The sequence below is a fragment of the Meriones unguiculatus genome, chromosome 19, assembly GCF_030254825.1.
Source record: "Meriones unguiculatus strain TT.TT164.6M chromosome 19, Bangor_MerUng_6.1, whole genome shotgun sequence".
Taxonomy (NCBI): Eukaryota; Metazoa; Chordata; class Mammalia; order Rodentia; family Muridae; genus Meriones; species Meriones unguiculatus.
Window position 1 is genome coordinate 47,301,380 of NC_083366.1, and position 15,080 is coordinate 47,316,459.

At 45.8% G+C, this 15,080-nt stretch overlaps 1 protein-coding gene across 5 annotated transcripts in view; it reads left to right on the forward strand.

Annotated features, from left to right (window-relative positions):
• Window positions 1-8,695, forward strand: part of Dusp22 (dual specificity phosphatase 22) — a 63,172-nt gene extending 54,477 nt beyond the window's left edge. For 4 of the 5 annotated variants that reach the window (XM_021652937.2, XM_060373097.1, XM_060373096.1 and 1 more), the window contains 3 exons: window positions 2,422-2,496; window positions 5,108-5,279; window positions 6,137-8,695. In XM_021652937.2, the coding sequence (XP_021508612.1) occupies window positions 2,422-2,496; window positions 5,108-5,279; window positions 6,137-6,319 (430 nt within the window). In that variant the 3' untranslated portion in view covers window positions 6,320-8,695. The remainder of the gene's footprint in view (window positions 1-2,421; window positions 2,497-5,107; window positions 5,280-6,136) is intronic. The other variant, XM_021652938.2, reaches the window with a different exon arrangement.
• The last annotated feature ends 6,385 nt before the right edge of the window (window positions 8,696-15,080 follow it).

The following is a 15,080-nucleotide window of genomic DNA, read 5'->3' on the forward strand; positions in this document are numbered from 1 at the left end:
ATTCCCTGATGTCCAGATAGCCTGTCAAGCCTGAGGTCTGGAGTCCAGCCCCTGTGTACTGCAAGGAGGATGGACACCTCTGTATAAGCCATGAGGCAGACTGCAGCCTCGTATCTTGGGTCTGTTGATGTAATAAAACACCATGACCAAAAGTAACTTCAGGAGGAAAGAGTTTATGTGGTCCATCATCCTGGGAAGTTATGGAGGAACGCTGCTTACTGACTTGCCTCATGGCTTGTTCAGCCTGCTTTTAGATAACACACAGGACCACAGTAACTGGGTCCTCCCACATCAATCATTAATTAAGAAAATGCACTACAGGTTTGCCCACAGGCCAATCTGGTAAGGGTGTTTTTTCAGTTGAGATTTCCCCCTTCCAAAAATGACTCTGGCCTGTGTCAAATTGACATAAAACTAGCCATCACAGGATGCTTCTGTGCTTCCTAGATGAGGCAGCATGGGTTTTAATCCTTGAATTAGTTGCATTTGGCTGTAAATGGACTGTCTGGTCCATTTGATGGTGTCTCAGTGAGAGATGCTGTGAGAAGCTTGGTGGTGGTCCCAGGGCAGCCAGCAAAACTCTCATATCCTGTGGGAACCTGACTTCCTATCCTGCAGATTTTACCCTGAGTTCTGTGCTTCTAATACAGTCCTTCGGCTTTTGTAGCTCTCTGGTTGGATGCTAGAGGTTGGACAGAGCACTTTCCTTTCCTCAGAAAGGGAGACCTTTGTGGAACTCCTCTCCCATAGCCTTCTCTTTCTCTGTGGCCACAGCTGGCAGAAGCAGAATATTCTCAGAACCTGAGAACTTTGCTGCCCAAAACTGCTTAGCTGTTGTTGGAGCTGGGTTGGTGACTTCCTAGCAAACTCCAGATGGTTGGTTTGGCTGCAGCCTGGGAGGCTCTGCCCTCCTGCTGCATCCTTCCAACACATGCAGCCATGCCTGAGGACATGCTCCCCTTCAGCTGTTCCATTGCACCCCCCTCCACCTGTTCATGCACTTGGCTCCTTAGTACTAGTGCTGCCAAGTGCAAGATTTTAACAAGGATGTGTTTGTGCCTGCTACTGGCCATTTGAAAACAATGCTTGCAGTTCTCTGAGCCCTTATATTTACATTTAGGAGTCTTTTTCCTGGGAAAATCATCAGAAACTGCTAAGCTAGGCTAGGCCAGGCTATCTAGAGATGTCTGTAGCAATCCAGTGACCTTAGGTTGGTGTACTTGGAATCTCCACTTGTGGTGACACTTGTTGGCAGGCATGAATGTGTGTGTTACTTGTACATTCAAGTACATACAATGTACATACAATGAAAATGTTTCCTGCCTCTTGCCTGCATAACCACACTGAGTACCTCTGTGAGCTAGCTGGATTAGTTGGTTATGCTGCATCTGAGGTTCCCGCTCTGACTCATTTTATTTTCCTGGCATTCTACTGGGAGAATTATTCCTCACTACTTGTCTCTCAGCCTGTCGTCGTCCCTGTTACTTGGCCAGTACTTGGTGTTTATGGAGGAGTGAATTGGATGCATGGGCAGCTTCGGGTGTTTTCCGTGCTCTAGGAACCATCTGAAGGTAGAATGCACTTGGTGAAAGGTTCTGTGCCTGCCCCGCACAGCCTTTGCTTGCCACTCGCTACAGTGCAGATTCTTCCCCTATGATGCAAGGCACACACACCACCTGGGACCTTGACAGTGGCTCTTCTGAATAGGCGTGTGATGAACAAGTGACCAGAAAAGAAGTGACCCAAAGGGATAGGGGTCAGAAGAAAGAAATGTGTCATTTACCATCATTGCAAACTGCAGAGTTTGCAAAGCATACCAATATCAGAGCATGTCTCCTCTGCAAGACATCATCCTTACTTTTTGAGTCATGCTTCCGAGACTACACAAAGTGGCAGAGCAGGGGTTGAAACTAAATTGTCCTTTCCACACAGCCCCAGTGGCATATAGCATTTTCATGCCGAGACTGACTGGGGAGCTCTGGAAGGAGACTGTTTGTGCTTCTAAGCTCTCCATGATGTCAGAAATAAGCCAGCTTCTAGGGCTTGGGAGTCCATGCAGCAAGGATCCCTTCCTCATCTGAGCCACTGTGGCGGTACAGCTTACAGCCAGTGTGAGGAGCAGTGTGAGGCTAAGCGAGAATTCCACGTGTCCATCAACAGCAATCATGTGACTCAGGGATGGCCTGAAGAAACCTTCTGATGACTGGAGGCCTTCTAAACCTCAGCATGCTTGTGACCATCTAAGGCTGAGGCAGTCCAGGCCCCAGTATGGTCTAGACAGGGGAGAATAAAACATCTTGCGAAAGCCCAGCATTTATTTATTTATTTATTTATTTATTTATTTATTTATTTATTATTTTTGGGCAGGTGTTAAACACTTCTCACTTTTATTTTTAATTTTTATTTTCTTTGTCTGCACAGGACAAGACATTTTAAAGAAAGTATTAAATTCATTCATGAGTGCCGACTCCAGGGTGAGAGCTGTCTTGTTCACTGGTATGTATTACTCTGTTTGACATCTTCTCATAAGTTTGATTTCTAACTGATGTATTTCTATTTTAGTTGCTTTTCTAATGCTGTAGTGAAATGCCATGACCAATACAACTTACAAAATGAAGCATTTAATTGGGAACTCACAATTCCAGAGAGGTAGAGTTTATAACCACCCTGGCGAGGAACATGGTGGCAGGCAGGCGGGCAGGCAGGCGGGCAGTCGGGCAGGTGGGCAGTCGGGCAGGTGGGCAGGTGGGCTGGCATGGCGCTGAAGCAGTATCTCAAGTGTGTATTGTACTGCTGCACTGCTCCATAGTAGTCCTCATTTCCTTTTGCTGAAAGAAAACTGACTGGTTTTTGCTTCAGTCACTGTTAAGATTTCTAGGGGTCGTTGGCAAGGTTAGTAGCACAAAGCATTGTCATTACTAGCTTGACATTTTATTAGAACAGCTACTCATGTGTCAGCTGGGCCTGTTAGGCTCGTACCAGATCCCATGGTGGCCTTTCCAAAGCCCTGCTTCCTCCTGCCCACACTGGCAGCAACTGTGGGTTCTTAGAGATGCATTTCTGTAATACCAAACTAACTCCTTTCCACTTGCAGGTTGGGGCTTTTGTTGTGTTTGCTCAGCTCTAGTATTTTACTTTAGAGAGACCCAGGAGACTTAGAATTAAGTATCTTATTGACAGTGATCCTCCTGCAGTCTGCTGTTCTTTGTATCATAAATGGAAGGTCAAAATTCCATATCCATGTCTTCCAGATCTGTTATTTCAATCAAGAATAAAAAAAATATCCAAGAAAAGTGTATCTATACCAAACATGTATGTTTTTCTTTTCCTTATTTCCTAAACAATATAGGATAACAGCTGTTAAGCTGGCACTTGCATTGTCATATGCTATAGTGTCAGCTACAGATGCATGAGAATTCGGGAGCATGAGCACAGGTGGTACTGAGTTCTGTGCCCTTCTTATAAGACCTTGAACACCTTGGATTTTGGTGTCCACAGTGAGTCCTGGGACCAGTGACCCATGGACAGAAAGGACAGCTGTACATGCGCACTAACACACTGAAAAGAAAGGCAAGCGAGCATATTAGTAAGTGTAGTGTTGTACAGTGCTCTGGTTTCACCTGCTGAGTTCTTGCTAAGTGTTACAAAGGCAGTGATAAGAATAGCTTGCAGTGTTCTCCAGCCAGGGCTCTGCCATCGCTGAAATGTAGACTGGTCACATCCCCTCTGTCTCGAATGATGTGTGACATTAATTAACTGAACACGTAAGTCTTTTGACTGAGTGACAGCCCCCACCCTTGCAGTACAAGCAATGTGAATTGCTAACTCTTGGTGCTTATGCTGGTGACAGCCCTGCCACAATACGCTACACAGAAAAGCCACATCCAAAAGCTGTGAGCCAGGAATCCATGAAGGCAGAAAAGCGGGGAGATATTTCAGTAGCTTTGAGAATGGTATTTTGCAGAATGATACAGACTGATGTTTATACATTAAATAACCTGCAGTACTGTATTTTGTTTTGTTTGTTTGTTTGATTGTTTCTATACTATTTTTAAAAGTCGGTAGTATAACCAACACAAATGTTAGTTGTTTCAGCTTTCCATTACATTTGTTTTAAAGTGCCTTGGGAGTGCCGTTAGAGGCAGTTGATAGAGATTCTGAAACCCCAGGGCTCTCCCGGCTCCTGGTGAATTTATATCAAGCCTCAGAGAATATATTTGTTTAAAATTCCCTTGCAAGTTCCTCATATAAAGCTCTGGTAACATGCTAGTGCTTAAGACGAGGGTTTATTCTTGTCATTAGAATACTCTAGGCCTGATAGTCTAAAAATCCTGTTTAATGCATTTGTATATATCTGAAAATTTCTAGAAAACAGGACATTCTCTGAGCTTTTCTATGTTCAGTCATTGGTAGAGCACACTGAGGAAGCTTTAACTTGCAAATTATTCTTTGATGGTGATAACCAAGCAACAAACCAACCGTTCTTGCCAGCAACCTAGTCATTGCTCTGTAGCATGGAGTGTTCAGTCTGCCTGCCATAGTGCTCTGCTTGGCCCAAGGATCAAAACAAATGTAGAAGCTAAGATTTGGTAAGGGCTTCTGTAGTTCATGAACTTTTGTTTTCCCTGTGTTGAAGATGGGTACTCAGACCCTTGAACATGCTAGGCAAGTGCTCTCCCATTGACCTAGCTTCCCAGTCCTTCATGAGCTTTAAAAGTCATGGATTTAAGCCTTAACCCGTGGTAGCTAAGAAAGCCATGAAGCCTTCTGCTAGTTCAGGTTGACTGATATTGTTGCAAGCCCAAAGCCTCTCCCTGTGCTGCAGTTACATTATTGCCCAAGGAAATAGGAAATATCCAGGTCATATCCTATTGAAGAACCAGGGAAAATGAGGCTGAAATGTCTATAGAATGCTTGCGCTCCAGCATCTGCAGGAGAAGAAAATTCTTGGCATGTTTCTGAGTAATTATCTGGTAAGCCTTTGCCTGCTTCCATGAAAACCTTAAGGCAGACAGACTCTCTAAAATGAGGTCCCTAGGATGGTTAGAGTGGTAGATCTGCAGTTCCCTAACTGCCCTTGCAACATGTGTCTGCCTTGATTCTGCAGCCTGGCCGGGGTCTCTAGGAGCGTGACACTGGTGATCGCGTACATCATGACTGTCACCGACTTTGGCTGGGAAGATGCCTTGCACACTGTTCGTGCAGGGAGGTCCTGTGCCAACCCCAACATGGGCTTCCAAAGGCAGCTGCAGGAGTTTGAGAAACATGAAGTGCACCAGGTGAGTGGTCGTTGGGGAACTCTTCAGATGGAGACAGCCCCCCTGGGCCATGCCTTGCACTTTGAGAATTGTGGCACTTGGAACTGAAAGGCCCACAAAAGTCATTGGTCCATGGCTTTCCTCCTGCATCCCTGAGAGTTGTCCTGCATCCTTTGTGCTCCTGTGCTGCAGCCACCGGAAGCTGTGCTTTCCTGTTTTGTTGTGCTTCATATCAGCATGTTTCTCTTCCTTTGGATGTAATTACCATTTCTTAGTTTGGCCTGCTTCCTTCTTCTTTTCTTTTTTGCTTTAAATTCATCTCACCCATCAAGCTATTAAAATTATGATCAACCAGGTGAGAGTGGAAAGGGGGTATTTCCCATACTAATTATGGTAACTCATGTATTAGGTTCTTTGCTGGAGTAAAACAGGGTCACCTTTCTACAAAATGATTCTGAGTTACAAACCTCATCTCATCCTGTTTTTTTCTCTGGATGCTTTGAATCAGTCCTGGCCTATCACAGGCAGAATGCACAAGAACACGGTTTGTTTGTTTGTTTGTTTGTTTTTGCATCCATTTTAGATCAGTTAGTAGCAGACAGTAACTGCTCTAAGTCTGCTAAGTAGGTGCATACATAGTTCAGCAGATTTTCAAGTCTTGAGCCCAGGTCGTTGAAGGAACAGCGATTTCTTCTGCATGCTGTGTGGTTGCAGCTTGGTTCCCAACCACAAAGCTGTGATTGATGCCGTTGATACACCTTATTTCTGTGTTTATAAGTGGAAACTTGATCATCGCTTAAGAAGTGGTGAAAGTCACTGGGAGTTCCTGTGTGTATGTGTATGTGTGACATTTGGGATTTGTGTCCAACTTTTTCCAGTATCGGCAGTGGCTGAAAGAAGAATATGGAGAGAACCCTTTGCGGGATGCAGAAGAAGCCAAAAGTATTCTGGGTAAATATAAAGAGCAAGGGCGCATGGAGCCCCGGCCTAGCACCAGGCGGTGGAGCAACTTTTCAGCCCTGCCTCCTCTCACCTACAATAACTACACAACAGAGACCTAACAGAGAGATCTGGTGTTTTCCTTCCTGTTACGGGTCATCTGGGTTGCCTACAGGCGCCGTGTGCTGGCGCACCTGGTATGCTGGCTACTGCCTGTGAGAACTACAAAAGGAGGTCACAGCAAGGTGGACCACTCAGGGCTCCTTCCCAAGCAACCCTACCCTGCCCTGCTCAAGGCCTTTTCACTCTGCCCATCTTCGCCCCAATCTTGGCCCTACCTGAGCTTGCTGAGCCTGGGATGCCACTGTGCTGCTGTGTATTTCCTGTGTGGGTGTCAGAGTGTGTATGTGCATGCATGTGTGTAAGAGTGTTCCTGTATGCCTACAGATGGGAAAGAGTACACGTGTAAACATGTCTTTGCATGTGGGAACTGAGTGGTTATGGTGCTGGACATTATAATAACCCCTGCTGCCAGAATTGGGATGGCCACATTTTTGTTCAACTCCACATGGAAGTCATTTGAACTTGGCCTCTGGAAAGCTACTTACCAAGTAGTAGCCTGTACCTGTGATCAGGCAGAACTCAGGGCATGAGCAGCTGGAAGCAGTGGTGTTCAGAGCCTGAGATGGTGCAGAGGGAGGTGCAGGACCCTCCAAAGGTCCCTGAAAGGCTTATGTATATAGGACTGGGGAGGGGCTTTCTAAGCATTGTCTTGGGCTTGTTAAGTATGCCAGACCCCAGCCTCCCTGCTGCCTCAAGTCATCTCTACTTCCCAGACCATCTCATATTCCTGAGTTCTACTTGGTGCCTGCTCCGTGTGGGACCAGTGTCTTTTGACTTCCATGGTGACATGGTAGCAGGGAGGACCTGAGCCACAATAGCACTTTGCCAGAGGTCTGGCCTGCTTCCTGTCTGCTTTTACAGACTCCAGCCTCTGGCTGGCCTCATGTTGCAGGGGCCTCATCTCAGGTTTGCAGATACCTGCAGGAATTGGAAAGAAAGAACAGTTATTAAATACCATAGCAGTTTGTGTTTTTAAATGCCTGAGCATTTACTGAGCTCATTGGTGTATGCTGTGGGCTTGATCTTTGACCTCAGCTACCTCATTAAATTGATTTCATTTCTCTCTCTCTCTCTCTCTCTCTCTCTCTCTCTCTTTCTCTAAGGTTGTAGTTTCTTTGGTATGCTAGCCAATTCTGCTTTATAATTGAAAATGTTAATCATGATTGCTTTTGTTTTTGAAACCAAAGAGAAAGACATATTTATGTCATTGAGCTATTTAAATTTTTTTAAATTTGGGCTTCCATGAGGTTTTCTAGTGTGTCAGATCCCACATTCTGGCCATGAAAGTTCCTCAGCTCAAAACTTGAGGCAGCAGGCACCCCAAGAAGCTCTGTACAGTCCAGTGTCCAATCGTTTATACCAGTTCACATTTGTTAAGCACGCAGAACCATGTAAATGAAAAAATGCACCCTCTCCCTAAAAATGCACCCTTTCCCTAAAAAGATGCTGCAACAGGTTTGTCTGAATTCTGTCATAAACAGAGCCACTGAGTGAGAAGCAGCAATCTTCCTGTATATTTAGAGGGCGTCAAAGGTGAGCCTTGGGGGGCTCAGGGAGAGTGAGTTTATGCACAGACCCTGTGTGAGTAACGAGAAAAGGAAAGGTATCTAATAACGTGGCATCTCCAGCTGACATGATTTGCCTTAAGCCAGAAAGGAGAGCAAGTGTGCTGGCTAGGAAGCATGTAGAGAGATGCTAGAGCATATCATGGGCAGATGTGAGGCCCTGACACTGCAAAGAAAAGACAGGTACAAAGCAATAGGGTCACAAGTGAAGCCGAACTATGTGTGCACATGTGTGAACAGCTACAGATATTTCCGTAGGTTTTCATCTGTCTTAACTTTTGTTGCCAGTAATGTCCTTTCTCCACAGCCGCCCCGGGAATTCTGAAGTACTGGGCCTTTCTCAGAAGACTGTAATGTACCTGAAGTTTCTGAAATATTGCAAAGTTCAGGCTGGTGCTGCCAAAAAGAAAAGTGATGTAGCGTTTATTTTTAAGAATCCAGTATTGATTTGTAAACTTGCTTATTTTTCATTTTAAACTGAATGCATGTATAATCATGTTGGAATACATTAAGAACTATGGAGATTCTGTAGCAAGAGAAAATATCTTTGCCTTAACTCCACTGCTGTGGTTGTTCCTTCGACCTCAAGAGCTCTGTCTGTTCCATAGTAACTACTTCTCATGAACACTACCAAGGGAGGAAGCCGGCACCTGGAAAGTGTGCAGTGTGACCCCTGCCCTCCTGTTAAGTTCTCCAGCTCAAGACATGTCTCTCGGTGTGTGTTCTAGCCATGGTGGCTGTTCTCTGTGTAGAACAATTACCAAAAGATACTCAGTTTCGATAATAAAGGGCGAGTCCACCAACTCTGAAGTCATGTGCCGTGTATTCTTCTGTGACACAGGAAGGTCACATTCTTTTTCTGTGGAGGATCCAGTGCACCTGGTCTTGGCTCAGAAGACATGCTTCCCTCCAGAAGGCAGCTAGCACATACTAGAAGGGGCGTGTAACACATTGTCTGATAGCTACCAGATAAATAAAAACGCTGGGGGTGTAGCTCAGAGTAAAGCCCTTGCATCTTTCATCCCTAGCACCAAAAGGAAAGCCTGATCCTTTGTGGGTGTGAGGACACAGAAATGAAACGATCTCTGCAGAATGAAGACGGAGTGTTTGGCCTCTTTGGGGTCAGTGCATGCACCACAGGGATACATTGTCCACGTACTCTCCAAATCCATTTTCATTTCTTACTGTGAAGGAACTCAAAACTAGCTTGAAGAGCAGTTTAAAGCCAGCTACCAAATTTTCCTTGTCTAAATCTAGTGAGGTTAACTTAAAGGAAAGGCAGGTGATGTGAGAATTAATGTTCATGAGCTTGATGACAAGGGTGTGGATTGTTTCTAACACCTGGCAGCCCCTGGCAATGAGTCCAGGAGGGTGGAGGAAGGTGACCCCAGGAGGGGGAGAGAGTGGGGAGGTGACTCCAGGGAGGGGGTGGAGAGGACCCTGCTTGCTGACATGTTCCTTGTGGGTACATGACATGTTTTTGTGTGTTGGACAAGGAGCCTTGGCCATTTCTCCCAAACCAGCTAGAAAGCTGTGGGAACACTGAGGCGGCAGCAGCCAGGCCCCCTCACAGCACAGGAGAATGGTCATGCCTCCATAGGGGTGAGAAAGCACAGCAGGAAAACAGTCTCTTTGGCCACAAACCCAGTCCTCCTGAGCCAGTATCACCTGGTGCCCCTTCCTGCCTGCTTCTCACGGTGTAACCCCAGCTAATGCTAACACCCACCAGTCCTACACTTTCTAAACTTAGAAGAGGAAATATTTCACTCACTGAAGGCTCACCTGAAGCCTGCACCTACCCTCACCTACCTCACAATAAGCTCCTAGGCAGAAGTCACCTTGCTTTGTCTGGGAGGAACCTAGGTGGGAGCATTGACCTGGTTAGACTAGAAGCCCAGGCACTCTCTCTTCATGACCAGTCCAGGTACTTGTAGGCCATGCTGAAGATGAAACGTGGGACCTGCACACCCGTGTGGGTGCTTTGGCTTGGAAGATGAGGAGGGTTGCAGTCCAGTGCAGTTCTCTAGTTGGTTTTCTTCAAACACAGATCTATTACAGCCTAACTTAGAATCACTATCCACAAAGGGAAACAGAATTCATCTGGTTCCTTGATTCAACCGATGTATCTGGGTCTTCACCATAGCTGGGGCCCAGGACAGTAAGCTGCAGTAGTGATGGCAAAAGGGGAGGGGGGGACCAGTGCAACTGCCCCTGGTGATACAGGAATCGAAACACTACTCCCATTTTAGGGAACAGGAATAGTGGGGGTGCTCATATTAAAAACAGGCCTCATTTGAGACCTGAAGTCTTAGTGTGGTGTAAAGGAGTAAGAGCCCAGGCCGAGGTTGCCCGTGTGAGTAAGACTGAAGGTGTGAGAGATGAGCATTGGGAGCCACAAGCTCTCCCCAGTGACTAGATAGTTGCAGAACATCAGCAGTGGTGGGGAGCTGCAAACCAGGTTGTTGAAGGCCTGGCCTGGCCAGTCCAGTGCTGGTACAGGCTCAGATCCCTTAATGGAAATGTTAGGGGCTGGAAGGGTTTTGGCTGGAAGAGGTGGTTTTCCAATTAGAGCATTTTGAAATATCTTCAAAATGATCACCATGAAATATCTTCAGAAGAGAACCCTGTAAGTCTAAAATTCATTGCTTCACATGTGCCTTAAGCACATACACAAATACCATACAAAAAGTATGGAAGTCATTTTTTCATACATTATTGTCAGCACATCTGGGTTTCGACTATTTCTTGTCACTTGAGATATCAAGTGTGAGACTTTATATTTGTGGAAAATACCAGTGCTCAAAAAAGTTGGATTTGGGAACGTGGATTTCACATTTGAGGTTGAAACAATCAACCTGCAGTGGCAGCCAGTTGTCGCTTGCAGAGGCCACAGTACACATGTGCTCCTGCTTACCCCGGCGCTCTTCACCGGCCTCTTCTCATCAGCGGTTGCTTCATCCTGACTGGAGGGCTCCAAGGAGCTCAGTGCTGTAGATGAGTTCCTCCATACTGAGGGAACTCCCTGAACGGTGCTGAATGAGCAGGGGTGTGATCTGTGCACACAAAAAAAGCTCTCACCACACACAAATGCAATGTGAAATACTTTATTCTCAGCCACGTCACACTGTCCGTAGCCCAAGAACAGATCCACAATGTCCTGAATGATGCAGTCCACCAATATGTCAGTTACATGAATGATGTTTTGTGGTTAAAAAAAACGAAAGTCAAATTAGTGCATATTCCAAACCCAGGAGCAGAGACATCAGATGTGCAGATTTCAGTAAAGTGGGGAGGTCTCTGTTATAGGCCTCAGATAGTGTGAAGCTACTGATAGACTAAGTTAATTTAATCCAGGTGTTTTTCATGATAGACTGATGTTAAGTCAAACAGGGAGGTAGGTGATAAATGGCCACTGGGGCACTAAAGAGAGCCCAAGATGATTTTGCCTCTGGATCTACAGCATTCCATCTCTGACTTCCATCACTCAATCTACAGAATTTTAAACAAAAATATTCCAAGAATTTAGTTTCACACTCATGTGTTGTTTAGAATGGGTTGGAGGCCCATGAGGGGGCAGCTGTGAACACCATCCGGGTTAGAAACAGTGGCACGCTGAGCCAAGTCAGGTTAATGGAACGGGAACCACCGAGCAGGCAAGTAGTCGAATTGAGAGAGACTGGGAGTGTCAGGAATTCAGTGGCTGTGATGGGGAAGTGAGGATTAGGGTCTGTGTGCTCTCTAGGAGCTCACTGATGATGCTTGTTCTTTGCTCTTATGTCTCCTACACTATCTGGCAGTGTGCACCTCTACTGTGTTAAGGTTTGATGAAAGGAAAACGCTAAAGAAGAAACTGGCCGATCTCCAAGGAGGCTCATCCTGTGTGCAAACAGCTTTGCAAAGTAAATACTCAGGCTTGTCCACTCACCTAGAGCTCTGTCCCAGGAACCCAACTCATGAACCTTAATGTACAAGTCAGTCTCCAATTTCCTAATTGTTGAGAGGGGAATACTGGTTCTCTAAAGATTACTTTTGTGTCCTGGCCAAGTTGTCTGTGTTGTTGTCAGCACTTTTGGCTCCTATGCTAGTTTTTTCTGTCAGCTTTACATGTGATGAGGTCACCTGGGAAGAAAGTACCTAATCTGAGAAAATCCCTCCATCAGATTATCCTGTAATTGTGGGGGTGTTTTCTTGATTAGTGGTTGGTTTGGGAGGGCCTGGCTCACTATGAGTGATGCAAACCCAGACACGTGATCCTGGGTAGTATAAGAAAGTAAACTGAGCAAGCTGTGGAGAGCAGGCCAGTGGGCAAGCCGTGTCCCTACAGTGTCTGTGCTTCAGTTTCTGCCTCCTGATACCTACCTGGAGTTCCTGCCTTGAACTTCCCAGGAAGCTGTGAGATGACACTCACAGCTTGATGTTTATCCCAGCAAAAGAAGACAGATTAGGACAGGCCCATGCAGTAAGCACAGAGAGTCAGAATATGAGCTCGAGAGCTGGGGACCTTGCCCTGACCTGGCTGTATACCCTGGCAAGAATGCTGTTGCCCCAGTGTGCAGAGATGTCCTGCATATTTCCCTGAAGGCTCCATCTCTCCTAGGCAAGGCTGCTCGCTCCAGGAAGACACTTTTGATGGCTTGCAGGCAGGTCACCCATGTTCATACCACATGCTTTACCAAAGCTGAGTCAACGGCCAATCGTGTTTCTTGGAGTGCCAACCTTAAACTTTGGCATTTGTGCTTTTTTCTGAGGAAAGGATCCTGCTAGTGGTTTACTTAACTGAGTAGTGATTTCTTCTCATTTCTGTCTCAGCAAGGAAACCTACTAGTTATCCACAGATGAACCTGAGTGATGGAGTTGGGGTGGAAGATGCATGTACCCAGGCTGGTTTTATTTATTTACTTTTATTTTTTGTTTTATTTTATTATTTTATTTTATTTTATTTTATTTTATTTTATTTTATTTTATTTTATTTTATTTTATTTTATTTTATTTGAGACAAGGTTTCTCTGTGTAGCCTTGGATGTCCTGGACTCACTTTGTAGATCCTCCTGCCTCTGCCTCCCCGATTACTGGAATAACAGTTGTGTGCCACCATGCACACACCTGTACTTGTCTTTATTGGTGCCTTTCTGTTTATTCACGTCAAAGAAATCCTTAACCTGCAGGGAGTAACATGTACCATGTCTGTGACATGCCAAGCTCAAATACAGGCCCTCAGTTGGTTCAGGTCCTCAGTTGGTTGGCACCTGGCAATGGCCTGGAAAGCATAGAAACCCATATTCCACAGCCAGTGCTGGCTAACAGCTGTCACTTTGCATGCCAGCCTCTGGTCATAGAAATAGGGAACACACAGAGAGTCACACCCTTGCCATCCCACATCAGCTGGCTCCTCCCATCCTGACCCTGAGTTATTAATAATTTTATTAAGAATGTGCTTTCAACACTCTGGTATTTATATATGTACTTAACAAGAAATCACCAAGACTGCAAAGGGTGGTTCCGCTTCCCTTATTGCCAGAGCAAGGGAGAAACAAGAAACGCTGCCTTTGACTCCTTACTTGGAAACTTCTTTCCCTTCTTCCATTCAGTGACATCTCCTGGTCCTCAGGTGCTTCAGCATACAACCCAGGGCGTGGTCAGAATTACATATGATCACCATCCCGTGGCCTGAGGGCTGGTCACTCTGCTCTCTTGTCTCCCTGTCACAGCTCAAGACCTTGAGAGCTAAGATGTCACGAAACAGGCTGAGATTATTTCAAGGTCACTTCGGCCAGTATCACAAATTAGGGCCATTTCTTTCCTCAGCTCAGGTTCAGAAGCTGCAGGAAACATCTGATAGAGCTCTAAGCACTGAGCCCTCATCTTTCCATCATGGGAAAGACTTGCCAGCAGATGTTTGAACATCTGCAACTGAGGGTTTATTTTGGCTCCAGGTCTCTATGCAAACTCTTGGTCATAAGAGTTGGTAGCTCACAGTTAATTTTCCTGAAGCTTTTAGTTCAGTTATTAGAGTCTGATCACCAAAAGAGCTAGGTTAGCAGGTGTCTGAAAGTATGGCAGTTCAATATTCTAACTGTGTGAGGTGGTGGCTGTCGGCTTAGAGGCTGGGCCAAGACGTGTCTGGAATGGGTTGTTCTTATACCTACCCATGTACAAAGGCTTGTATTTTAAAATGGTGTCAGAGCCTGGAACAGTTCTTCAAAGCATAATGTTCTTTGGGACCATTATAGGGGGCCATGCTGATTGGCCCAAGGAATCAAAAAAATATATAAACAGACTTCTACTTGCTCATCACACACCTTAATTATAAACTTCGATGTGCATGGAACATGTCAGGAGCAGGACAGCTGACTGTCTTCTCCTTTCAGTGTCCTTTTATCATGGTCTGCCTTGCTCTCATCCTCAATTCTTGTCCCCAGTACTTCTAAGGTAGTATAAACAGGAACCAAACTTTCTGGTAAGATTCTGTACCCTGGGGAAACCCAGAGCTCTGGCCAGAGGCCATGTTGGAAAATGAAAACCAGAAAGCTTTCTATGTGCATCAGAGAAATGCTATCTTCTGCTTTGCAAAGGGTGTGTCCTTCATGGCTCCAAGCCCAAAGGGTACACATTTCCCTCAGACCTCAGGTTTAGAAAGAAACTTATCATGTGCCTGGGCCCTGAGGTTAGGATCCTCTTCAGTCTTGTGTGAAGCTATATTGAGGTGGTGGAAGAGGGAAGGCAGAAAGGTGTGCGGAGAGGGGAACTTTGCTCAGCTGTGGATGTTGTCAGCTCTGTCTGACAGTGTGATGTGGGGTAGTCTGAAATGGCCTTGCAGGTTCAAAGATCACTGACTTCCCACAGAATGTCCCATTCTATACATTCAGAGCCTCCTCCAGTTACCTACCTGTCCAGGAGTGAGAGGCCTGGGTCCAGGTGATACAGCAGAGTGAAGGGGCTTCCTTAGCAGATACTCTGAGGCTCTTGGTCTTGACCAGATAGTCCTGGGAATCACAGGCCAGCCAGGCGTGGCTGGACCCCAATTTAATCCTGTTCTCTGGAACACCTGGGGGAGTCCCAGAGCAAGCCACCCATTCATGTGAGGAGTTTCTACTGTAGCCTGCTGCAACAGAAATTCTCCCTATGTGAGAGAAAAGAGAGGCCAGATCACACCCTGTCTACTCGAAGGATGATGGCTAGAACCAGCTTCCTAGGT